At 41.6% G+C, this 27,426-nt stretch overlaps 1 protein-coding gene across 1 annotated transcript; it reads left to right on the top strand.

Moving 5' to 3' along the window:
* Window positions 1–104: 104 nt before the first annotated feature.
* On the top strand, window positions 105–27,198 carry LOC120804093 (protein-methionine sulfoxide oxidase mical3b-like). The gene is made up of 33 exons (XM_040153298.1): window positions 105–368; window positions 587–794; window positions 874–990; window positions 1,090–1,191; window positions 2,641–2,796; window positions 2,876–2,976; window positions 3,252–3,509; window positions 3,637–3,752; window positions 3,854–3,980; window positions 4,457–4,550; window positions 4,676–4,823; window positions 5,641–5,837; window positions 6,420–6,520; window positions 6,612–6,674; window positions 7,331–7,510; window positions 8,620–8,697; window positions 10,099–10,185; window positions 12,846–12,934; window positions 14,026–14,171; window positions 15,398–15,501; window positions 16,308–16,380; window positions 16,530–16,695; window positions 17,514–17,758; window positions 19,525–20,205; window positions 20,285–20,373; window positions 21,489–21,563; window positions 21,889–21,951; window positions 22,052–22,297; window positions 23,244–23,337; window positions 23,459–23,509; window positions 24,535–24,634; window positions 24,772–24,845; window positions 25,804–27,198. The coding sequence occupies exons 1-33, from the start codon at window positions 105–107 to the stop codon at window positions 25,986–25,988; spliced, it is 4,878 nt and encodes a 1,625-aa protein (XP_040009232.1). The 3' UTR covers window positions 25,989–27,198.
* Window positions 27,199–27,426: the final 228 nt, after the last annotated feature.

Below are 27,426 nucleotides of genomic sequence, written 5' to 3'. Positions count from 1 at the left end.
TTCAGCCTCTCTCTGACATCAGCAGGCGAGCTGGAGTCCCTCAGTGACATCAAAATCAACAGGTGACGGCCTTCCCATGGTGCCCTGCTTCCTCTTGGGTCGCCATGGGAGACGAGTCTTACCCAGACTTCCGAGCTCAGGAGCTGTTTGATAAATTTGTATCGGCGTCGACCTGCAGGACAGTGCTGCGGTCCTTCAGCCAGCTGTGTGAAAATCTGCAGCTGGACCAGAACACCGCTGAGAGGCCGCTTTACCAACCAATCAAACGTCGCCTCAACTACTGGAGGGCCAATGCCCTGTGGGCCAAATTGGACAGAAGGGCAGCACAGCAAGAATACCTGAAGGCCCGCATCTGCAACAATACCACGGTACATATACTGAGGAGAGCTAACTAGGACTAGTAAACTACTACTGTTAATTAGAGTAGCCCTTTAAGAACAACAGTGTAATGTAAAAACACAATGTTGATTACAAAACCCTAAGCAGACATAAAAGTAGTGACATAATGAAAATGAAAGCACAAACTACTGAGTGTCTCTGATTAGTCAGCTGTGTCCTCTCTCTCTCTCTCTCTCTGACTGGTCAGTGTGTGATTATCGGGGCAGGGCCCTGCGGTCTGAGGATGGCAGTGGAGCTGTGCTTCATGGGAGCTCGGGTGGTGCTGCTGGAGAAGAGAGACTCGTTCTCCAGGAACAACGTGCTCCACCTGTGGCCCTTCACAATCTTTGACCTGCGTGGCCTCGGAGCCAAAAAGTTCTACGGAAAGTTCTGCGCTGGCTCCATCGACCACATCAGTGAGTGTTTGATCTATTTTACATATGTGATCAAAACAGCTGGATTGTCCTATCAGCACCGCATGTTTCCTGTCGTCAGGTATCCGTCAGCTGCAGCTGGTCCTCCTAAAGGTCGCCTTATTGCTGGGGGTTGAAGTTCATGTCAACGTGGAGTTTAAAAACCTGGTGGAGCCGCCCGAAGACCAGTACAGACACAGTGAGGACTAAAGTTATTTTAATAAAGAGGCGGATTTCTTTAATTGGTTGTAAATAAAATGATCTGTCTGTATACCTGTGTACCTGTGTACCTGTCCAGAGGTGGGCTGGAGAATGGAGGTGAGTCCAGAGTCTCATCCTGTCAGTCAACTGGAGTTTGATGTCATAATTGGAGCAGACGGACGCAGGAACACGCTGCCAGGTACAACAACAAAGTCTGCATCTTTATACCCTGAAAGGATTAAAACAGATGAATATCTGTCTTCCAACATTATGTCAGCATTCACCTCAGTGCACAGCTGAGTCTGATAAAAGTTCAGTTTAACCTAATGAAAGTTTGTCCCAGTCTGACAAACTGAGCCTGAGATGTCTTTCAGACTACAAAATTTACAGCTGAGCCCAAGTACAGCTGAGCCTGACAAAATCCATTTTAGACAAGGTTGAGCCAAATCTGAGTCAGAGTCATTCTTCAGACTACATTAAATGCATACTAAAGCAATCACAGCTGAGCCTAAATCCAATCTGTTGAAAGCTGATCTGAGCCTGACACTGTAGAGCTGAGTCTGACAGCACTGTAGTATAAGTCGGTTCATATAACTTCAGCTTGAAGACAGCTGGGTTTAAGTGCATCAAGCCCGGTTTAGACTGATAAACGTCAAGCAAAGACTCAGGAGCTGAGTCTGGGTCATCTTCAGACTTCAGTAAATTACAGACCACACAGAATTCAGCCTCAGCTGTACCTTGAGATTAATGCTAACTAGGCATGTTAACATTTAGCATGTCAGCATGCTAACATGCACGCTTTACATCCTAACTGTCGGAAAACATGAGCATGTTCGTAAACGTTCAGCACGCAGTACAACTGAGCCGAATTCTAAGTCTTATACTGACAAAGGTTAATCCAGATTTGACAGTGCCGAGTTGAGTTCAGACTGAATTAAAAAACAGACTGCACAGTACAGAGAAACCATGACAACTAGTCATAATTATTTTCAAAATGTTTTTTTTAACTTAAAGTAATATGACTTTGTCTCGTAAAATTACAACCTAATCAAAAATCTTACAACTTCATTTCTCGAAATATAACAACTTTAATCTAGAAAATTTAAAAAACTTTTTTTGGTAAAATTACAACCTTATCTTGAAATATTACAGTTTCTCTCACCGTAATGTTACTTTATTCTCAACATATTATGACTATTCTCAAAATATAATGCCTTTATTCTTGTAACATTAAAACTTATAATAATAATTTACTTCTTGACATCAGATTTTCCTTGTAAAATCACAGCTTTCTCTTGAAAAGTTGTGATTTTATTCCAAAACTATTACGACTTTCTTTCTCAAAATCTTACACATTTTCCTCTAAGTATTGTGACCTTTGCCTCTCAATGTTACAACGGTATCGTTTGAAATAATGACTCAAAATACAGACTTGATTCTTAAAATCTCAGGTTAGTTTTTCCCAACATTCGCCGTGATACTTCATCATATTGTGTTTACCATCCCAGGAGGAATTTAGTTTTACAGGCTGCACATGTACATTTTAATTTGTTAGTTTTATTTAGATTTACCTGTTTGTATTAATTCATCTGATTGGACAGAATATGATCCTTCTGATCAGTCTCTTTTTAACTGTCTTTGTGAACAGGTTTCAGGCGTAAAGAATTCAGAGGGAAGCTGGCCATCGCAATCACAGCAAACTTTAAAAACAGAAACACCACAGCTGAGGCCAAAGTGGAGGAGATCAGTGGAGTGGCTTTCATCTTCAACCAGCGGTTCTTCCAGGAACTACGACAGGAAACTGGTCCGTTTTAAATTATGTCTGATTAAGTTAATGAAACACATTTTTAGTCTGTCATTGTTCATTCATCTGAATCTTTCAGGGATCGACCTGGAGAACATTGTGTACTATAAGGACGATACTCACTACTTTGTGATGACGGCAAAAAAGCAGAGTCTGTTAGAGAAAGGAGTCATTCTACAGGTAAAAACACACACCTGGATACACAACAGAGATACACACTACAGTTCTAGTCCAGTTGTACTTTTGGTTGTGTTGTATTCAAAACACAACGTCTGCAGCAACATGGCAAGTTTTATAACTTCATGTGAATCACATGAACATTTCAAAGTAAATTAAATTGTTTAAAGCAAGTCAGAGTCAAAACAGTCACGTGACCGAGACAAGTCAGAGGCAAACACCCACGGGATCGAGGCAGGTCTGAAGCAACGAGAAATTATCTCCTCCTCCTCCATCAGGACTTTGCAGACACTGAGCAGCTCCTCTCTTGGGGCAATGTGGACCAGAATGCATTGCAGGAGTACGCCCGCGAGGCCGCCAACTTCTCCACCAATCGCCAGCTGCCATCTTTGGACTTCGCCATGAACCACTACGGTCAGCCGGACGTGGCCATGTTCGACTTCACCTGCATGTACGCATCCGAGAACGCCGCCATGGTCCGCCAACGCCACGGACACCAGCTGCTCGTCACACTGGTGGGAGACAGCCTGCTAGAGGTGAGACAGGTGGAGAGACGGACAGATAATCAGACAGATAGTTAGTAAAATAACCTGTGTCCCTTTCCTCCTTCTCTCTTCCTTACCGTCCCCCTGTCTGTCCTCCTGTCTCTCTATCCTTCCGCAGCCCTTCTGGCCGATGGGAACAGGAGTAGCCCGTGGGTTTCTGGCTGCTCTGGATTCTGCCTGGATGATCAGGAGCTGGGCGCAGGGAGGAGCTCCTCTGGACGTCCTGGCTGAGAGGTGAACAGACACACCTGGACAGGACACACCTGCTGCCGTCTCGTCTGTTATCACCTGGTAACACCGTGTCCCCTGTTTCTTTTTCTTTTTCTGTCTTTCAGAGAGAGTTTGTACCGTCTCCTTCCTCAGACGACTCCAGAGAACATGCAGAAGAACATCAGTCTGTTCTCTGTAGATCCGACAACGCGATACCTCAACATCAACCCTCTGACCATCACACCTGCTCAGGTACGCACTCTGTCAAAGACACACCAGGTACTCAGTGTTAACCCTTTAGTTAACAGCATGTTGATTCCACTGGTGGACAAAGAACTCAGAGCTTTCACTTCAGTAAAAGTTGAAAAGTACTTGTAAACCTATAATTAAAGGAAAAGTACTTCTGGGAGTGTTATTTTATTGTGTGTTACATTACTGGACTACTTTTTCTAACGTGTAAATGAAAGTAGCGTCTTACTGTTGGAGCTGTGTGTCATACTTGATAAGTTGAACACATGTTTTGGATGTAAAATTTCATTTTGAAAAGTAACCGGTGACTCCAGCTGTTAGATAAATGTAGTAGAGTAGAAGTATGAAGTCACAGGAAAAGGAAATACCTCGAAGTACCTCAAGATGGCACTTAATATTCAGATACTTTTCATTACTGGTTGAGCCACAGCAGTAGACCTTACCTTTACTGATACCTAATTTTACTTTTTCCTCTTAAGGTGAGACACCTGGTGGACACAGGAGAGGAGGCGGGGCTAAATACAAATTGTGGCGACATCATCCGCCTGCCTACACCCAGATTCCTCAAAGAGGGTGAGTACAGTTTATCATATTGTTATTACTCCAAGTTTACTGTAAAGTTTTACTACTCACAGTTTACTGTTCTTCACAGTAAAGCTTTAATCTGATTGGTCCCCTGTCTCCTCTCTACCTGACAGAGTCCTTCTCTCAGTCCAATCAGCTGCTGGCTTGGTGTCAGGAGCAGACTCGTGGTTACCGTGGCGTTGCCGTGGTCGACCTGACTACTTCCTGGAAGAGTGGCCTTGCTCTGTGTGCTCTTATTCACCGATACCAACCTGATCTCATGTAAGACATTGATTTTAATTCGAGATTTAATGAAAACATTCAAAAAGAGAAGAAATAATTAGTTGATTAACCCTCTGGAGTCCAGCTTCATTTTAATCAACTTTCTATACGTTCATGTTTGTCTTTAGCAGCTTTTAAACTTCATATGCATGCTTATTATAGAGTATAACAATATACACTTCAAGGTTGTAAAAAATATTTTCTCATTATTTATACATACAAATACAGCAGAAAATTGTCAGAAATAAAACTATAATAGAGTCTATTTACATTTAAAGTGATTCTGTTTTCACTGAAAGTTTTAATTATTCACAGTTTTAAACATTTGTTAAAGAACATTGTTATAGTCTCTACTGACTCGAATGAGAACCGAAACACTGGTTTTCTCAGCCTGTCTCCAAATGATGTATGAATAAAGTAATGCTGCTGGAAATAAAAACTGATCACTGGATTCACTGATCAATAGACAAACTCCAGAGAGTTGATCAACAGAGAATTAAACTGTTTACTTTCATGGAAACATGTTGAGCTTGAAGCTTTTTGAAAATGTTCATAATAAAACAGCAATTTGACAAAAAAATACAAAATTGTCAATTATTATAATAAATAAATACCTACAATATTAAAATAAGAAATATGAATATTAAAACAACAGTGTTATTTCATCATTCTTTGTTTGAGTTATAATTGTTGACAAATTTACTAACAAAACATTGAAAAATGTTCATATATTTCCTTAGAAAGTATGTTTTAGTATATTATAAACCCATTAACGGTTTATTACAGGTGCTAATCAAACCTTCTTTTCTCTCCTCAGAGACTTTGACTCGCTGGACAAGTCGTCGCTAGAAGAAAACACTCGTCTTGGTTTCGACGTGGCTGAACGAGAGTTTGGGATTTCTCCTCTGATGACGGTGGAAGAAATGTCGTCTGTAGGAGAACCAGACTCTCTTTCTATGGTGATGTACCTGAGTCAGTTCTACCAGCTGCTCAAAGACTCGCCGCCCCCCACCGGTGAGACCACCACACCTCTCTCTGAAAAAACTCTCAACCCTTCCATCCATGAATTATGAGGAAAAACAATACAATTTTTTTTTAAAATTGTTATTATAACAGCAGGAAAGACTCACAGGACAAGACTGTTTAAGCCAAAACCCTTAAAGAAAAAGAGTCCAAAACATAAAAGTGTTAAATGAAGAAAAAAGACGTAATTTAAGATTATTAAACAAAGGAAAAAATCTTAAATGTAACAAGTTTGAACAAAATGAAAAACAAGACTTTTACTACTGAATTAATAAAACAGTCTCTCAATGAAGAAAACTAAGAAAAATAATGACGTAGGATCATCTGAAAATAAAATGACTCTTATCTCCGACAAAGAAGAACAACTTAAAGGTTAAAGACAAAAGAATCCCCTTAAAGAAAGAGAAGTAAAGATTTAAATGAAAGAAAAAAGACTGTCAGAAAAGATTCTTAAACAGAGAAAAAACTTTTCATGAATAAAAAGTCAGAGAATAAACCGTTAGGTAAAGCTTTAGTTTCACAGAAACTGTTTCCAGATCAGTAAAGTATCTGTGACATCTCTGTTTGTTGAAGGTTGTTTGTGTCAGATCTCTGACCTGAGATCAGCTCTTATCACTCCGGCCTCCCTCCTCAGCAGACTGGGACACAGTCCGTCTAGGAAAAAAAACCCAAAGGTAAATGTTTATGTATGTAGCCTACATGCTGTTTGTCTTTATGAATATATGTTTCATATTCACTCAGCTGTATTTGCCTCTGTATCTACAGGAGCAGAGAGAAGTTACATGTAAAAGGAGGAAGACCGGTCGACCGGGTCAAGAGCAGCAGGAGGTCAGTGTAACTGAAGTTGCTGATAGAAAACATTTATTTCTCCATCCTCAGCCCCCAGAAAGTGTCCTATGTTTATTCCTCTGACCAAACACATGACTCTTAAAGACTGACAAGATTGAGCGGATATTAAATAGAGTAAAACTTTAAAACTAAGAAAAATAAATGCTCTAATTAAAGAAAACATCTCAAACAAGAAGAAAAAAACAATTGTTTAACAAAGAAAAAAGACATAAATGAAGAAAGTCTTTTAAAGCAGAAAAATGGTTATTTAACGAAGGAAAAAGAAAAATGAACAACTGCTAGACCAAGAAAAATAGTCTTTAATAGCAGAAAGAAACAGAAGAAAATACTTAACGCAAACTCTTAAAAAAGAAAAATGAAGACTTAAATAAAAGAAAAGACTCAAACTAGGAAACATAAAGACTAAAGGAATAAGCTCATACTCTCAGAGAAATAAACTGATCATGGGTCCTGAAACATTTGTCCAGGTTTCAGACTGATGATGCAAATGAAAACATATTCAGAACCTGCGTTCAGTTCATTTTTTATACCGAATGTAAATTGAAGCTTCCTGATCTGTAAGTCAGAACCGACGGAACCAACGGAACCAACGGAACTCGACGTTTCCTGTGTTAATGACTTTTTCTGTGTTCCAGTCATGTGACCTGAACAGTGACGTCGACAGCCAGGTGTGTGACGAGGAGTTTGTGGGCGGGTCCAGTGGATCCAGAGTTCGTCTGATGGCCAATCAGCTGCAGGCGAAGCTGGACGAGAGCTTGTCTACCTGCAGGAGTTCTTCTTCCTCTTCGTCTACTGCAGCTGCTTTACATCAACAGGTGAGTTCAATCTGACGTCAGACAGAGAAGTTTCTGAGTTCTCCTGGATAATATTGAACTTCCGGATCATCGGGCTAGAGTCCACTGACGGATGTCAGATTGTCAACAACAGTATTTAGCATTTGTTCAAACAACACAAAGATTTTTTATTTTATATTACTTAAAGGACCAGTGTGTAGGAGTTTAGTGGCATCAAGTGGTGAGGTTGCAGATTGCAACCAACCGAATACCTCTCCCTCCTCACTCCCTTTCCAAGCGGGTGGGAGAACCTCCGGTGGCCTTCAGGTAACATAAAAACGCTAAAGGCCCTCTCCAGAGCCAGTGTTTCTGGGCTACTGCAGAAACAACGATTCTTATCGCAGGTGATTATACACCAATGAAAACAAAATTATGAATACCACATTTCATTTCTGCCAATAGATCCGCCTAAATCCTGCACACTGGTCCTTTAAGAGACTGTTTAATATAAATGAGTCTTTCAGTTACTGCAGGGGGCAGGGTGAGCTGCAGGTTATGGATGTTAGCTGGTGAGTGTACAGTGAGAAGAGCCAAGGAGAGAGCACACGGCCCCGAGGGGCTCCAGTGCTGAGGGTCCGGGGACTGGATGTGGTGTTATTCACCTTGACACGTGATCCTGTTCCACATGGAAGGGTTAGTGTAGAAGTGGGGCAGAAGTTTGACTGGATATATGGTCTGAACAGACTAAGGATGTAGGTGTTATGTGCTATAGATACAAATATATTATAGCCTTACACTATTATAACTGATACATTCATGGGTAAGTTGCTTTTCACAAGTTTTAACTATTGAATAAACTGTTGGGAGGTTTAATCTGCACCCAACTACAAAGTTACTGAGCCTGCGGAACATTAATAAAAGAGATTGTAATATTAGTAAAAAACATCATGCAGGACATGATTATACTAAATGATCAGGTATTTAAAACATGCAACACAGAAAATCATAATAAAAGACTTACAGAGAAATGATGTGGAATATTAATGTAAATAGAAATATGGACCAAATAAGACAACAACCTTACAAATGGAGACAGTATTAACAACAACAGCAGCGATAATAGAGTCTGTGTCACTTCCTGTGTTGATCAGCGGGGGGAGGTGTTGTCCAGCTCCCCTCCTCCCTCAGAGTCCGCGGATGCTGCTGCCCAGCCATCGTCATGGAGACCGGTAAAGATTGGCAGACTATAGGAGCAGTAGATACCAGTAGAGACAGATGAGCCCTCGCTGATTTAGTCCCCCCCGAGATTCAAACACCAGTACTGTTGGATCCCTGATAACCTTTAGAGCCAAAACCCAGTCCTCCAGTTTGACTTGGTTCATGTAGAAAAAAAACAACCCAGCTTTGTTTCCCTTTAAAGGTGCTATATGTGAGTTTTTGCCATTGCTACATAGCCAACGTTAGCATTAACAGCTGTTAAGAAATGCTATGAGTTCAGCATCAAACTGCTTTCCTTTACAAAACCAATGTTAACTTTTATTCTTCTACTGAAGTTAGCATGCTATCCAGCTAGCCCCGGCTTGTAACACAACTTTGCGATAGTGACTCACTGTAGCGTCCAGTCTGAACTCAGTCCAACATGAGAGGATGAAGCAGTAGCTCTGCTCAGAGGACGTAGTCTAACCTCAGGTCTTGTAAACGCAATGATGGCTAAAGCTCTTGGGAAGTAAACAGCTGCTAATGCTAATGTTAAGTATGTAGCAATAGGAAAAACTTATATATAGCACCTTTAAGAAAATCAGTATATTGGTCTGATCGTATGAAAGTGTGAGAGGATGTAATTTAACTTAAAAAAAACTTGAGACAAAGAGAAAAAAGTAGGAACAACGGTGCAAAAGTGAAGAGCTTGTTTCAGCTGCATTTTACTAATAGACTTCAGACATTATTCCACAGTCGCCGCTCAAAAGGCACAATGACACAGTTACAAATATGACCAGAAAAACAAAATAAAGTAAAACGGCTATAGCTATTTAAAACACAGAACAGGATCTGTTTTCGGCCTCTGCTCTAAAAATACACCAAAAAGTTTATCATTCATCAGCAATCATCTCCTCGACTCACCACACACAACACAATCTGCTACACTGCAGTGATGCTGCAGTACTTTCTGCCACATAAACAGTCACGTCTGGGTGAAAAAACTAAACACGTCTCAAATTTAATCTCAACCATATCTGATTTTATATGATTAAATGTCTGGTTGTACCCAAAAACACTTGGTCCTGAACTTGGTTTCAGCATTTTAATTTGACCTTTTTAAACTTTTTGCAAAACTATTTGTGAAATATTTCACTTTAACATTATGAAAACCTCAAACTTCAAACCAGGCCCGGGGGCTCCGACAATGAGACTAGACACACAAGTTTTGTTCTTCACAAACGACTTCAGAAGTTTAATATATTATTTCCATGTAAAGTTCCAACCTCCAGCATCTTATCGTAGAATGTCATAGTATTTTAAACCTGTAGTCTGGATCCTGAGTCTTGAATCCCTGAATCCAGCTTTCACTGACCAGTCCTCATCTGAAACTTCTCCCTGTCCTGTTTCTGTCGGTGAAACATCTGCATCAGAGAAAACGAACTCTTCAACAGGAACAGTTGAGTTTTCGATTCAAACAGAAGATCAAGTCTCAGTGTGTCCTCAGCAGGGACGAACAGGTACCATGCTGCAATGCACTGTGGGTGTCCGTGGTGTGTTGTAGACCTGTTAGATCCTGTATTTTAAATGTTGTTTTTTTCAGGTGAGTTCTGGATGAAATCGAGGGCCAACATTTCAACATTCAGCTTCAGTCTGAGCTTCAATCTGACCTGAACTCAGTCTGTAAGAGTCAGTGGTCGTTCTCTCCTCAGGCTCACTTTTATTTCTTGGCATCATCAGGAGTTAAATGTTCAGCCAGTGTTTTAGTTAAAGCTCTGCAGGGCACATTGGTTCATGTGATGAATCTGCAGATCAACAACAAACCGTCTTCACTGTGAGTCACATGAATAGTTTCTGTTGAAGAGAAGAGCTGACTGCAGATCAGCCTGCAGCTGTTACAAACAAACCACTGAACGGTGATGTGTATGCTGACTGAGCAGCTGGACTTGCTCCTGTTTTTAACAATAAAATCTTCAGTGAATCTTCAGTGACACCTGAAAATACAGATTTTTCTCTCCAGAGGGGATAAATTAACCTTGCCCTCTTGTTTCGGCTTGGATGATAAGTTTCAGTTCAAGTTCATGTTTATTTGGCATCAAATATATGAGAAATAAAGGTGAAAAGAGACATAATTTCTTCAGGACAAAGGCATAGAATCGGATAAATCATCAGATAAAACAAACCATGAGACTTCCTGAGCATTTGGAGATCGATGATGTGAGTCTGGTCTTTTCAGGCTGTAGTTTGCTTAGTGTGGATGTCGTTTATCTCTCTTGCTTCTGTGCGTTTGTGTTGTAGATCTGTGTACAAAGAGTCAAATCCCTGACCCACTTTACAATCCAGACTCTGTTCCACTCACCTCCGCTGCACTGTTCAAAATGTCCTCATTCTCAAGTCATCTTTGTTGGTACTTGAGTCTGAAAAGTTTACTTTTTATGAAACAAGTGAAAGAATGTGCCAGAGAAAGATTTTTTCAAACTCAGCCTGTTTACCTGCACTTCAGTAACTTTATTGACCGAGTATGTTTACACATACACACAACGAACTTGACTCCAGTTTCCAGTGGCTCACAGTGCAAAGATAAACCCATATATCTATTGTGTCCAGGCAAGTAGCTGCAAAAATTTATGCACAGTATAAACAACACTGGACGATGTGAAAGAAGAGAACACTACATGTAGAGAAATATCCTCATATTTAGAATAATTTCATTCAAAATCCAAACGAAACCCACTTTATGTAGACTCCAGAAGTGTGACTAACCACTACTGAACAGTTCAAATCCAAATAAAGAGGCTTCCCCAGACTTTTGAACTTAACAGGCTCGTTCCTGGGGTAGAGCTGATGAGTTACAAGTCTGCAATTCATCGAGTTTGCCTGAGGCCTCAAAGAGACTTTCTGCAGATTTACAGTCTGACAGGAGGAGGTTGGTTTTAATCCAACTAAGAACCAAATCCAACCTCCTACATACGATGTGAGGATCCTCAGCTGAGAGATCCATCTTAATTCTCATGTAAAGGGAAGAAGTTACGGTTAACTCTGAGGGAGGGACCCACATTTGGAATGTACCTCTGATGGGGAATGTGATCTGGGCGTGACAGTGGATGGGACCAAGTCAGACCAGGTCTGGTCCAGTCTAGGTCAGTTGGTCTGTTCCAGTCTGGATCAGTTGGTGTTGACAGTCTGAGGTCTGGTGGACTTAGTCTAAGGTTTCTGCTCCTTACTGACTGCAAGAGATGAAAACATTTGTGACAGTCGGTGGAAACAATCTTCATGTTGGTTTGTCTGGTCTTTGTACCACTGGGTTCATCTTCAGCTTTGTCCTGAGCTTAAGTAAAGCAGCTGACCTATTACATATCCATTAATAATTAATAATCAGTGGGATTACTGTTAAGACTGGTCAGAAAAGTACTCGAGACAGGCTACAGGGTCAAAAGTTTGCATCTATGGAAACAACTTAGGTCATGTTTTATTCCCTCACAGTTTAGAAGTCAAGTCAGTTTTATCAATATAGCGCCAAATCATAACAGAGGTTATCTCAGGGCACTTTTCATATAGACCAGGTCTAGACCAGACTCTTTATAGTTATATTTACAGAGACCTGACATTCCCTCATGAGCAAGAACTTGGCGACAGGGGCAAGAAAAAACTCCCTTTAACAGGGAGAAACCTTGAACAGAACCCGGCTCATGGCGGGCGGCCGTCTGCCTCGACCGGCTGGGTTGAGAGAGAGAGAGAGAGCGAGGGAGAGAGGGAGACTGAAAGGGCTGTTTTAATGTTCCTCTACTAGAGATGAGTAATAGGCTGCTCTGGCATTACAGAGGGCTTTCCTATATGTTTTTAGACTATCATGCCAGGCTAAGCGGCATTCTTCACAGTGTTTGCTTTAATATGCCGGTTTGGGGGTTAAACCACGGAGCTAACCTCCTTTGTTCTATTATCTTCTTTTCCAGAGGGGTAACAGAGTCAAGTGTTATTTTTGATGAGCAATTTAAATACATAAAAGCACAAGTCCGTGAGGGCTCAGTGTGCAGGTTGGTGGGTCAACATTAGGATTAAACTACAGTGGAACAGAATCTAATCTGGAAGTGGAGCAGGACTTTGGTTCTGTTCTGTTAGTTTCCTCATGTCTGTTGTTGTCGTGTCTGTTCTCTACCTCATGTCTGGTGTCTGATCAAAGTGTCTTCAGATGTACACTGGTGGAGTGAGCTCATTGGCTGAGCAGATAGCCAATCAGATTCAGAGTCGGGATGAGGTCAGTTTGCCGAGGTTCATATTCATTCACCTTCTTCAGGTACGCTCACATTAAACTTCTGTCTCTCGTTCACTTCAACTGAAAACCTGCATGTCTGATAGATTCAAGTGTGGGAGTCCTGTTTTGGTGCAGTCTCCAGTGGACTCTGGTGGACTCAAAGGTCAGTTATTTAACCTTTGACTGAGCAGATGTGCAGCGCACCAGGTTGAGCCTAACATAGATTCTTGAGCTTGGAAACAGCAAGTGACACATTCATGTCACCACAAGTTCTACTCGCTTGCTAGTTCTGGAGCTTCTGTATATTGAGTTCGTCTCAATCTGCTGATGAGGACTACTTGAAAGCCCCAGAACAATGCAGTAAGTGGACCTTGAGTTGAGTGTTTTGCCAGCTGTTGCTTCCAAGGTCAAGAATAAAACTCATTCAATCGAACTTAATCAAATTATATTTTTAAATCATGGATAAAAACTCCTTAAAGTGCTCAGAAACATAGAAAAACTGAACATCTATAATTTCATGAAAAATGAGTAAACTACATCTGCTGATGAAGAGTCAAAAGCGACTGAGCAATGCAGAAAGTGGACCTTTGTTGTTTTGATGCACTTTGTTTGAAAATGGAAAAGTTATTCTTCCTGTTTAGACTCGGTGATCTGTATGATCAATATCTATTTTAATCAGAGCAGTGGAAGAAATATTCAAAGCTTTTACTTCAGTAAAAGCAGCAGTACCACAAAGTAAAAATACTTCATTACATGTAAAAGACCTGCATTCAAAATCCTACTCAAGGAAAAGTGTTGTCAGCAAATTGCACTTAAAGTTTAGTCATTCTGCAGACAAGGTTTTCTTTGATGGTGTTGTATTATTTAAATTGTGTATATATATTTCATTGATCAGAAGTCTAATGTGATTGTGTGACCTCAGACTCTTACCTATCAGATTATACCAGGTTGTTATCCATGTACCAGGATAATAACCAACATGAAATTAACTCCATCAGTCTCCATCAGACAGTCTCCAAAGATCTGAACCTGACATCACATCATCACCGGATTAACTCTTCAGCTTCCTCTAATTGCTTCCGTCTCTACAGTTTTCCGTGGGCTGCAGTGACGTCTGTTTCTTCTGTAAGAAGAGAGTTTATGTGATGGAGCGTCTGAGTGCAGAGGGATTGTTCTTCCATCGCAGTTGTTTCCAGTGTGATTACTGCAGCAGCACGCTCAGACTCGCTGCGTACGCCTACGACCGACACAACGGTCAGTTTCAGTCCCGAAAACATCTCTTCATCGTCATAATTCAGTCAAAGGCTCGGTTCACCCAAGTTACAAACAGAAAGTCTTACTCTCCCCTCCTTCTTCCAGTATCATTCCAGTCACATAGTTTTGGTTTTATGTGTCCATATTTCTTTCTTTTTATGAGAAGCTTTGATCATAAAAGTTGTAATAAAGAAGTTTAAATCTTCTGACTGGAGCAGCAGCTGCACACGGACAAACACAAGATATGAAAGAAATGGAAACTGACCACATTTAGAATCAATCCTTTATATATTTTATCCTTTTTTTTTCATAACCTCGTCATTTTTCCCTCTTCTTTTGAGTTTCAAGGGAACAGTTTCCAGCCTGTGGGGGTTGGGGACGTATAGACATGTAGACACATCCAGCTCTTTGTCAGGCTGTTAAATAACTGAACACCAGGGACTCATGACCACTGCCTGTTGGCGGTTTTACATGTGAACTCAGAGACCAAGGTACCGTATCTGGACCGGGTTTAAAAAGCGACTGACAGCAAAGTTTCTCCTCTGTGGTCGGACAAACCAGTGGAGGTCAGCGGGTGTGGAGTTACTGTTTAATGTGAATCCATCCAACAGGGGTCGTGGTATTTCAGTCTGCGGAGGGATGAGGCTACTGTCGGTGATGTTGTGTGACCGCACCATCAGGTCATCTGTTGTAGGTCCATCAGCGATTTCACACTGATCGCTGCTGCTCAACACAGTACTCTGGTTAAAACCACATGATGCTGCCATGTGACCTCTGAGTGTGTGTGTTGAAGTGCAGCTCATGAACATTTACAATTAGCTCTCCGTTAGAGCCTCGAGCCTCGCCCACAAACCTCTCTGTGGTCGTCTATTTCAGAGTGTGCGTTAATATGTGTTGCTGCTAATGTGTTTGTATTTTTGTCCCACAAAGTGTATATTGTGCCTTTGAGCTTCAGGACAAACAAGATCTCCTGTTTGTTTGGTTTGAGCCCTCAGCACCCAGTCAGAGCGGAGTGGTCACATGACCAGAGTTTGAAGTCCCAGGCAGAAAAAGATTTGAATCTTGGTATAAAAACCACAAGGCTCAGTCAGTGATCAAACGTCTGATGATGGAGACAGCTCATTGTAAAGCGTCCTCGCCCTCCGACCTGTGGTGTGAACATCTGTCCTAAACATCTGTTCTTATGTTTTTGACAGAAGTGTTTTTTCCTTCCTATTGTGTCTCAGGGAGGTTTTACTGTCTTCAGCACTACGACTGTCGTCTGGACGCTCCGACCGTGAGGAAGAGACCGACGCCGTCCGACAGAGCTGCTACGCACCGAACATCAATAGTAAGAAACCGCAACATTTTCTGAAAGAAACTGAAGTGTGCTCACTTACACCAAAAAATGAATCCCTTTAAAATATTGATTACTGAAAGTATTAGAAATGTCGGTTTTAATACAAATTGTAGGTGTCAACATTGCAAACAAGTTAAACATCTTAAAATGTCGATTGCTGAAAGCAGCTGAACTGTCAGTTTGAGGAGCAAGAGCTGAGACACAGCTGCACAGTGACAGTGACAGTGAAAGTGAGCCAAGTTTCACCAGTGCCACGGATAATGCAGGTGTCGACACCGTAAACGTCTTCACATTCACAGTCTTCAAATGTTGGTCTTTGAAAGCAGCGGGTGACACATTGTGAACAGGCTAAACTGTGAGAAAATGTTGACTGACAGGTGAGGGGTCAGTTGATGAGTGGTGGTGGCGGGATTCTGGATTCTGGATTCTGGAGCAGTGCTGTTCAAAAAAGCTGGCAGACTGTTTCTGAGAGGTTGCCAGATGGTTATGCAGTCGAACAGCAGCAGCCACACACACACACACGTAAAGTCAGTCACCTCACACCACGTTTACTCAGCAAACGTACTTTTTAGAGGTGGATGCTTCAGGTTTGTGGAACTTTTGTCTGGTGGTTTGCAGTTTTGCATCCTGTTGCCGGGAGAAGAAACATTTAATCAAAGTGTATATTTCGTGGTTGAAATGAACCTAATAAATCCGGACATGATTCGGGCTCAGCAGCAGTAACTCGCTGTGACAAATCCACTTGATATAATATATGATCGGCACGACAAGCACTGGGTGTGTTTGTGTCCTTACAGGCATCTCTGGCTTCAGCTCCCTCCCTCTCCTCCGCGGACTCTGAGATCTCACCCGAACGTCGTCGCTCGTCAGGTGAGCTCCCTTCACCTACGTCGTCCTTTCAGTCTTCTCACCTGTTCACACTGAGCACGCTCCTTAAACTGGAATCAATGTGGGCTTTAGTGTGTGTGTGTTTCTGTGTGTGTCTGTGTGTGTGTGCGGCTGCGTTGGTGTGTTTGCAGCGATTTCTGTGATGGCGGCGACGCCCGAGAGGATCGAGCTGGAAAACTACCGACGGAGCTCGACCAAGGTGGAGACGGAGGTGCAAGAGGAGCCCGAGGGTGTCTCCGAAGAGACCCTGAACCGGTTCAACCTGAGTCTGGACCAGACACACGACCACAGGTCCAGGTTAGAGAAAAACAGGTCAATGTAAAAGAAACGGTTCCAGTCTGAGCCACGAGGAAGGTCATTAACGTCAGAAAAAGACAAAACTACATGAGATGTTAGGTACGAAAAAAATATATATATATACATACTCCTTTAAGTCAAAAATAAGACTTTTTACATCCAACGTTTGATTTTTTTTAAAAGTAAAAATTAAAACTTAAAGTCAACGATACGAATTTTTAAGTCGCAATTATGACTTTTTACGTTTAAAATTAAGTCCGAATTATGAATTTTAAATAAAAACTACATTTGACAACTTCTTAATGTTAATTCATGACTTTTCATGCTACATTTATTACTAGTAAAGTAAAAACTATGATGTTTTAAATCAGAATTCTTACGTTTTAACACAGTTGTATCATATAAATCAAAATTGGGAATGACAGTTATGACTTTTGAAGTCGAGATTATAAAAACCTACATCACAATGCCTCTTTTTACATCGAAATTATGTTTTGTAAGTCAGATGTATGACTTTTTATGTCCCCAACCTTAACACTAGTATGACCTTTCATGTCAACATTGTGACTTTTGAATTTAAAATGAACTTTTTAAGTCAAATTTACAATATTTTAAAGTATGCAAACTTATGAATTTTTTGTCTGAATCTTTAAAAATGAATCCAAAGTATGATTTAGCATTCCACAATTTGGACTCACAATGAGTATTTTACCAACTTTTCATCCATTTATTGTCGTGACTGTACTGGTCTTCCATACCTCTGTGACCTCCTCCTGCTCTGTGTGAAACCAGGTGAACTTTCCTTTTTCTGTTTTCAGTTCAGAGTCTGAGATGGAGGAGGAGGAGGACGAGGAGGACGAGGAGGAGGAGGAGGAGGAGCTGGGAGGAGGAATTCGACGACGTTTGACCTCAGAGGTGGTCAGAGCCTCATGGAGGGAAGCACTGCAGCTCCACCTCCGCCCGAGAGATGACCAGGAGGGAGAGGAGGAGGAGATGGAGGAGGGGGAGGTGGATGAAGATGAAGATGGAGAGGAGGGAGGCAGTGAGGTGGAGACCAGTGATGGTGAGTCTCAGTTATTTTTCTGTTCCTGTCAGCTCTGCAGTTTGAATCCTCTGCTTGTCTCTGTGTGGCTATGTCATGTGATGTTGTGTGTATGTTATGTATATGTGATGTGATGTTTTGTAAATCTGTTGTCGCTTGTCTTCATGTTGTGTTGTGTGTACGTGTCTCCCCCTGCTGGTAGAGGGGGAGTACAGCCCCTGGGAGATGGAGCGTCACTCTGGCTTGTGGCTCCTGTTAGAGGAGGAGACAGGTAGAATCCAAACCGCTTTAATAAAAACATCGAATTTAGATTAATGTCCTTGCATTAACACTTTGCAAGAAGCTGCTGTGTCTGCTGGCATGGGTTCATTTTAACAACATGAATGTTCTTTTAACCAGCTGCTTATGAACAGTTTGTCTAATACAGCTTTAATTTCTGTTTATTGAGGTTCAAAGTAAAAAAGTAACACAGGCAGTAAAAGGTCAACGTTTACTGTTTGGAAAAAGTGCATAGATACAAATGCAGTACTAAAGAACAGTTTGGAGGTAACATTAAACAAGGTAATAATTATTACTATTAAATAGTGAAAATTTAAATATCACTATAGTTATTCGTGGTGTAGTTAGATTTGTTTAGATAAATTAATTGATCCTAAACTAGTTTGTTCAAAATTTGGATTAATCCGCCACTGAAAATAGTCCCCAACAGAGTCACTGTTCCCTCCTGTTTGTTTGATTACAAATTACAGTGAGCAGCTGTTTTAGGAAATTACTGAGGCTTCTTTAGAAAATGAAGCTGAATATTTGTGCGATGTCTTTAAAGACTTACGTACTCAGTAGGAACCAATGGGCTCGGAGCTATGAACCACAGACAGACAGACAAGAGCTAACACAGCGTTGGTTTGAGACTTAACATTTAATGGCATGAAATATGACATGAATATAGAATAAGACAATTTTGATGATAATCGCGGAGCAGGGCAATAATTCTATGTTATTATGCTGTATATGGATTTTAATGGAAGCATACCAACGTAATTATGTAATAATACAAATAATGATTAAACTTCATTAGTATATGGTTTATAAAATTCTGTTGTCACAATTACTGGTACTGATTTCAAGAAAATTGCGATTAAAAACTAACAGGATGAATTAATGAAGTTTTTGGTTTAGATGCAAAGACTTTTGACTCATTTTCATTTTGCATGTCAGTAGAAAATAGTACATTGTAATTTACTCTCACTGCTGAAACACTGAAACGGCTGAAGTTGTAGTAAAAGTGCACTGGTTACCTGTATCTTTTAGAATAGATTTTAAAGTCTTTTACTTGTTTTTAAAGTCTTACATAACATTCTCCTTCATTTATCGATGATTGCCTTTTATTTAAGTTTCAACAATAACTCTCAGATCTTTGCTTCCAACGAGGAATCGGCTGTTTTTTCTATTTTTATGGATCTTTAAAAAGAAATTAAACACTGATCTTTTTAATCTGACTATTACTTTGCATTAATCCAACCTTGACAGTTCTCAAATGTTTATCTTTGGTATTTGCATAATTTCTACGTGTTGGTTTTATTGGGGTTGTTTTTAATGTTTTGTTATTAAATGTTTGTTTATTGTTATTGTGTATTTTCATTTTTGTTTTTGACATTTTTTGACCATTGTTTTTAATTGTGTTTTACAAGAAACTTTCAGCTGCATCTTTGCATGAAAGTTATACAAATAAAGTTATTGTTATTACTTATTACTTACATCCTGAACTGACTCTTGCGCCCCCCCCCCAGAGGAGGAGTTTTCTCCTCTCAACTCTCGGAGTGTCTCCGCAGCGGAGGGAAGTGTAATCACACACTCTCACACACCTGTGGAGCCTGACTCCACCTCCAGCCTGCCGCCCAGCATCACCTCCTCCACACCTTCATCTGCGACTCCGCCCTCTGGCACCACACCCTCCACTTGCTCCTTGATCACCACACCTGATTCCACCATTGATGAGAGCAGAGACACAGCTCCACCCACAGAGCTCACACCTGACGTCGACATTGAAATAGTTGTTCAGAGACATGCCCCCCAACAACCTGCCGCTAGAGGGTGGTTTGATGACATCAGCTCTGAACTGCTTTCGAAGAGGCCCCTCTTCCGGCAGGAGAGAGGGGCGGGGTCAGAGAAGGAGGGGGTGTACCAACATGAGGAGGAGACGGAGTCAGAGTGGCTGAGGAGGAGGAGGAGGAGGCATAGAGGAGCCCACAGCCTCCCCCCTCTGCAGGGTGGGGGCGGGGCACTCCTCCTCCAGCTGAAGGGGCTCAGGGAAGGTCTGCCCCCCGGACCGATGGATGTGGAAGGAGGCGGGGCCAGAGCTCTGTGGAGGGCGATGTTCTCTGGAAACAAGAAGGATAAGAGCAAGAGGGGCAGGACTTTACCACCTGAGAGGCTGAGGAAGGAAACAGCCAATCAGAGGAGAGCTACAGGTGATGACGTAATAAACACACACATTCAGGCAGACTTAGCTCACTGTGATGAAGTAATAATAGTCCTTCCTGTCTCCAGATGTGAGAGGAGGTCTGAGTCTGACAGAAGAGACTGATCTGGACTCGTCCACTCTGCTGCAGAGATGTTCACTGAAACCCAGTAACAACGTAAGAACCAAGCACACGACAGCTCTCTACACCAGCAACAACTTCACTGACACTACGCTACACTGCAAACCAACCCATCTGAATACGACTATAAACCAACCAATCCGAGTAACGCTACAAACCAGGCAATCGCAGTAAAGCTACAAACCAGGCAATCGCAGTAAAGCTACAAACCAACCAATCAGAGTAATGCTACAAGCCAACCGATCAAAATACCACTATAAACCAGCCAATAGCAGTAAAGCTACAAACCAGGCAATCGCAGTAAAGCTACAAACCAACCAATCAGAGTAAGGCTACAAGCCAACCGATCCAAATACCACTACAAACCAGCCAATCGCAGTAAAACTACAAACCAACCAATCAGAGTAAGGCTACAAACCAACTCATCTGAATACGACTATAAACCAGCCAATCGCAGTAAAGCTACAAACCAGCAAATCGCAGTAAAACTACAAACCAACCAATCAGAGTAACGCTACAAACCTACCGATCAAAATACCTCTACAAACCAGCCAATCGCAGTAAAGCTACAAACCAACCCATCTGAATACGACTATAAACCAACCAATCAGAGTAACGCTACAAGCCAACCGATCAAAATACCACTATAAACCAGCCAATCGCATTAAAGCTACAAACCAGCCAATCGCAGTAAAGCTACAAACCAGCCAATCGCAGTAAAGCTACAAACCAGCCAATCTTAGTAAAGCTACAAACCAACCAATCACAGTACGGCTACAAACAACCAATCAGAATACAACTATAAACAAATTTATTTTGAAGTGTAGTGCTTTTATGAATACATAGTGTAAATAGGAATGATTTTATTTTGAAGTACCATTTCCTGCTTCCTAGAGGCTACAGCATGTGGGGGTAGAAAAACTGAGGTTTATGATCACCAATGACAACAGATGTTCCTAACATTTTTCTGGTCAGTCCAGATGTGTTTCTATGATCCACAGTATCAAAGGCCGCAGTACAACCACGTCCAGTGTCCTGTGTGCTCAGTTAAGGGATCAGACTAATAACTGGATTCAAGGCAGAAACTCTGAAACAATGTGAAACACACCTGTAGATATCCTCAGATAAACTGTCCTGTCTGATGTTTGTAGCTGCGTTTGGAGCTCTTCGACCTCACATCTGAAATTCAGAGAGTCACAATAAAGGAGGAGGAGGAGAACCAGGAGGTATCAGCTCTGATAGATACAGGAAACACATTGTTGTTTATATAGAAATCAGTATTTTGTGCTGTGATGGTGGTCTAGGTTCTGTGAGTGTCTCAGTTTTATATTAGCAGCCTAGAGACCGAGTGAAGCCCTCTGTCATCATGTTACAATTGATCAGGGGAGAGATTTTATCTATAGACCTTACCTGCAGCGGTGAGACTAAAGCCTCGAAACTTGACCCGGACTTGTCTCAGCCGATTTAAAACTCGTCCAGACCTACTTGGACTTGTGTTGACAATTTGTTTGATTGTTTTTGTCCTTCATGTTTCTTCTTCATGCGTCTCAGCCTGTGTATGTTCCTCATGCTCTGGCTTTTAAACGATCGTACGCCATCAAGGTACAGACAGATGTTGTGACTGCTTAGGGTTACAGTGCTAGTCTGATAATCATCTGAAGCCCTGGCAAACTCCTGTAATGTAATAAAAACACTGTTGTTTGTATTGTTCCAGAGACGCTCTGTGAAGGACAGAGTCTCCCCCCAGGACTCTGACGGATCGTCCTCTTGTCCCACGGAGGTTTTGGGGGTCCTAGTCCAGCCGAAGGAGCCGTCCAGTTTGAGCGTGAAGGAGGCCATGTTCCAAAGGGAACGAGAGGACCAAGACGAAGACCTGGATGCGAAAATCACCCGACGAGTTCAGAGAGCCGCTCGAAGACAGGCAAAACAGGAACAGCTGAAGAGACTCCACAAGGCTCAGGTGAGTTTACCTGAGGACAGAGGCCGTCAGGGACACATGGAGGAGGTCCAGGTTAGAGTCCAGGGGGTTTGAAATGACTGTTATCTCCCTACACAGATATATACACCTGTGTTAAAACGTACATATGCGTGTGTTATTACAACACATAGTTGTGACTTCACTTATATGAGCCACTTTTAATGCTCCTCAACTTCTCCATTATCTTTTTACTTTTTTCCGTCATGTGGTAAAATTGTTTTGTATTTTTTAATCGCCTTCAATATGTCGTTTTACAGACTGTGAAATGTGGTTGAAAGCTCCTTTAAAAACTGGACCTTGAGCTGAGACTTTTTTTTGGCAAACACTGTGTCCAAGGTCAAGACTAAACTCATCAATACTGAATGAATTCATTTGAGACCACTTTCCTCCATGACACCTGCCAGGCTCTGTGGTTCTGTGCCTTTTGTAAATCATTTTATAAAGCTGAGATAATCCTTTACACCAGCAGAGGGCAGCGGAGTCAAACTGACCCTGAACCAGCGAGAACTGACGTGAACTGTCACCTTACACCTGCTGGGTTGGGTTCAGGTGAACTCAGGTGTATTTGCCTGTTTTGGTTTGGTTTGTTTTAACTGCTGTTAAACAAACGCCAGTGAGGACTAAACAACTGAAGTGAGACCGCCTGAAAGGGAGGGTCTCAGTCTGGTGGGATTGTGGTCTGAAGGCAAAAGGATTTAATGATTGTACATCTGGGGTTTTTACATCATTGAAAAGGATAAACTGCTTTTAAATCCACCTGCTGATTGTAAAACTGTTAGGGAGCGATCTTATGAGTGATCTGTTAATTTTGACGTGTTGAGGACAACTAGAGATCTTATTTTTTTAACTTGGTTCAGACTCAATAAGCTGAACCACAGGTGCGGAAGAGAGATCCTTTCTCAGGTAAGAGTCTCTGAATGTGTTTCAGATGATCCAGAGACAGCTGCAGCAGGTGGAGGAGAAACAGAGGCAGCTGGAGGAGAGAGGCGTGATGGTGGAGAAAGCTCTCAGAGGAGAAGCTGGTACACACTTATACTGTGTACATACACTGATATATACACACAGATACACACTGATATATATATATACATGCACACAGACTGGATGATCACCTGAACTCACCTGTGTCTGTGTTTGTGTCAGATTACTGGGGAGACTCGAACAACAGTCAGGACATCGACCTTCACCTGGGAGGTTCGTTCACCTTCCGATTCTGCATTTCGAACAACCCGCTGTACAGTAGAGTACTATAGTAATTGATTATATAATGAACCAGCTGTTGTTGGCTGTCCTATACTTTGCACAGTGATAGCACACTATATTCCATACCACATTATACTATATATTACCGTACTTGAGTATATTATACTATGCACCTTCTTTACTATATGAAATTATTCTATATGATACTATACTATACCACCCCATACAATACTTTTCCCCACTGCCATACTCTGGATTAGTATTCTATACTTCGCCATACTATGCAATAATATAAAATACTACGCTATACTATTCGGCAGTATACTGCCATGCCATACTACAATATACAATACGTTACACATAGTATCCTACAGTATACTATACTTTGTATTTCATAGTGTAATGAAACAACTGAGATGTTACTATATACAGATACATAATGATAATAAAGTCTTTTTGTTTTTAAGTACTAAGCATGAAAATATGAATCTGTATATTTGATTTAACCCTCAGAACCAAAACTAAACAGATTCTCATCTACCTGCCTACCTATGGTCAAGTTTCCATCCAAATGTAGCTCAAATTTGAACAGAATTTCCAGAAAATGTTCCAAATAAAACATGAGTGAAGTCTAGTTTGCCTCCACTGCTCCTGTGGGAACATGAGATGATAAACAGCTGGTGGAGCTGGTTCTCCAGTTGATGCCAGAGTTCCAGTCAAAGCTGAGACGATGGAGAACCGCGTGGAGAACATGATGGTTTCATGTGTTAATGTGAGGAAGGCTCCAGCCTCCTCATGGCTCCTCACAGATCTGACGGTTTCATCTCTACATGCTTCATCTACGTCAGCGTTTATTCACTTTGGCTTTTATCCACAGCTACTGATCCACCCAACACCACAAACCCTTTCTACACTGATTTAGAGTCTTATTTATTTATGATGTATCCACTCAGGTTTTTTTATGAGCAAATTAAAAATACGAAAAAAACAGACTTTGTCCGTCTCTGTCTCTGTAGGACTGGGTAGACTGGATAATCCGGCTCTGATGCAGCAGTGGTTCCAGCTGGTTCAGCAGAAGAACTCTCTGGTTCGATATGAGTCTGAACTCATGATATTGTGAGTATATGACCTTTGACCTGCAGGTTTAGCCCAAGAGAAGCTGGTTCAAGCAGGTTCGGGGTTCATCAGGTCTCTATCAGGACAGTCTTGATCTGGATCAGGGTTCAGGTTTTGACCCGTGTGCTGTGTTTCAGTGCTCGAGAGCTGGAGTTGGAGGACAGACAGAGTCGGCTGCAGCAGGAGCTCAGAGAGAGGATGGCTGTGGACGGTAACACTCATTCACACTGACTGATGGACACAGCTGATTAAACCCAGCAGATGTTCCTGTCAGCTTCTCATTTCAACCCTCAAACAGCGTCACCTCTCTCACTGTGATCAGAGGAAAAGCAGCATTTCATACAAATTTGAAACACATGATACCAAACAACAGAGGGTTCGGGTTGGGGGGTATTTTTATATTGGCTCTGAGTACTTCCTCCAGTAGTGACTAACAGTTTTACATCTGCTAGCAAAGAAACCAGTGGAAAGAAGCCACAACACGCAACATTTAAGTAGTTCATCTCATCAAAATAGCTCAAAGCCGGAATATGAAGTTTAATAAAGAGGAGGATCTCGTTGTAAGATGATGATATTTATCCCACAGAGAATCAGGAGAGTTGTTCTAAATCTTTAAGACCCTTGGAACCACATTGTATATTTTCATCTCCATGCGTAGATAAAAATACATGTGGGGTATGTATTTCCTTTGGAAGTATAAGCTAAGATTTGAATCACAGATGAGTGGAGCTGGTTGTTCGATGTGTGACAAATCTCTCAGTAAGGTCAGTGGAACAAGTGGCAGGTATGTGTGAGGTTACCGTAAAGAGTTAACAAACATTTACGATGAACCAAACGGTGCCAACGGATTTGTTCTCGTTCTGCAAACTGAATGAGTAAAACACAAAGAAATCTTTAAGCTGAGACCTGAGAGCTCCAGATATTTACAGTAATTTCTGTTTGTGGCAGTAAAAATCATGAATATTCATGAAATTAGATTAATTAACATTAAAAGAAATTTTGTTTAGTTTGAACTATTTAATAATTTGCTTGATTCTTAATCAGAATTAGGCTCAGACATGTTTCTGTCTGATGGTTTGATGCAGACCCAAAACACAGTAACTGGATCTAATGCTGTGTGTCGTGTGTCCTGTGTTGGGTTGTCGAGTTATTGTGTTGTCGTAATCCAGACCACCTGAAGGAAGACTGGCAGCTGGTGGAGGAGCGTCTGATCCTGGAGGAGATGTTGGAGGTGGTGGAGCAGAGAGACTCTCTGGTGTCTCTGCTGGAGGAACAAAGGCTGCAGGAACGACAGGAAGACCAGGACCTGGAGGAGGTCGTGATGACGCGGCGACTGGGACTCAGCTGGACCTGAAACTGGTCTGGGCTAGTCTGAACTAATCTGCATCTGATCCAGTCTGGACACCATGAAAACAAGAAACACTACGCCAACAGCTGCTTTGAGTTTTTGAGAATTTTGGACCGAATCTGAAACGGATTAACAGAACCTGCCCCCCGCCCCCAAAATAATCTAAGCAACTCGTCGTGTGAGCACAGCTTGTTCTGGACACAGTCCCCCTGACCCGTGGACAGAGTCGGACAGAACCACCGAAACAACACGAAGTGAAGTCAGGAGCAGTTACTGTCACTAACATGTGAAGCTCGGTTTGAATCATCACTGAAATGGTGCAACGGTGGTGAATGTCAAGTATTTAGGTAAACATCAGTAGCAAAACCCCCGATAACTTTCATTTTTATCACAAGTATAAACCAGAATTAAAATAATTCAAATATTCTCTTTTGCCTGAGGAAAGAGAGACATTTAGTTTCCCACTAGTTTTACCGAGAGTTTCAAAGCAGTTGGATCCGATGTCAGCAGATGCACTGACCACCAGGGGGCACTGGTCTGTTACTGTCTGTCATTCAGCCTCTTGTTAGAGTCAGTGATTTCAGGTGTTCAGCTGACGGTGTGTGAAGGTGAGCGCCTGCAGTTCACCTGACAGAAAAGTAAACAGGAGTCATAGGTTTGGATGTCAGCTCCACCGCACCGCACGCATGTTGTATATGATCCGACCGAATGGTGCTTTTTATAAATGTATACGCACGATTATTTATACTCATGAGCTGGTTTTGCTAAGGGCTGGTTAGGACTATGTTCTCATGTACCGTTCACACTACATCAGCGGCGTCAAGCGTAAAAGGCCTTTGTCTCCATTTAAACCCGCCCTTTAAGTTACGCAAAAACTCTGCTCAAGAACAACGGGGTTAACTGAGTAACTGGCTGTGTGGTGACCAGGCTTTAGTCTCCACCGCTGTAGTGAAGGAGGCAGTTTGAGCTTCAGAACTACATGCTCAGTGTTAAATTTGACTTAGTGTTTCTCAGCTGTATAAAGCAGCTTTATTGATATGTATTGATTATTGTGCCAACACTATCAGCTGTTGATCACCTGTCTGCCTTATCTCATCTCCACCTGCCGTCTGATCAATAACTGTTTATTAACACCGATGATGTGAGCCACGTGGCTGTGATGAGCTGATGTTGTTAATGTATCTAACTGTAAATCACAGCCTTCTAACTGGAATCTTTCTTTTCCAAAGCTTTATATCTTCTGCTTTAATAAAAAAATTAGCTGTGAAATTTCTGCATATGATCAGGTTTTGTTGAACTATTATTGAGTCCATGTTAGTTTTTACTTTCTCGGACTGTTGTGTTATTTAACTGCAGGTCAGATATGTCAGAGCTTTCAGAACAATCAGGGTTACAGTTGTGATTATGAATCTAAAAGCTGTTTACAAATCACAAACTGCTGATG

The sequence above is a fragment of the Xiphias gladius genome, chromosome 2 (genome assembly GCF_016859285.1).
Source record: "Xiphias gladius isolate SHS-SW01 ecotype Sanya breed wild chromosome 2, ASM1685928v1, whole genome shotgun sequence".
Lineage (NCBI taxonomy): Eukaryota > Metazoa > Chordata > Actinopteri > Istiophoriformes > Xiphiidae > Xiphias > Xiphias gladius.
This window is presented reverse-complemented; position numbering and strand designations above follow the sequence as displayed.

What these genes read in the sequence shown, in the direction of transcription:
- LOC120804093 (XM_040153298.1), top strand. Translation starts at nt 105, where the DNA reads ATGGGAGACGAGTCTTACCCAGACTTCCGAGCTCAGGAGCTGTTTGAT. An exon ending in CGAACGTCGTCGCTCGTCAG is followed by an intron (nt 16,381 to 16,529) that starts GTGAGCTCCCTT and finishes GTGTGTTTGCAG; the next exon opens with CGATTTCTGTGATGGCGGCG. An exon ending in CACTGAAACCCAGTAACAAC is followed by an intron (nt 20,374 to 21,488) that starts GTAAGAACCAAG and finishes TGATGTTTGTAG; the next exon opens with CTGCGTTTGGAGCTCTTCGA.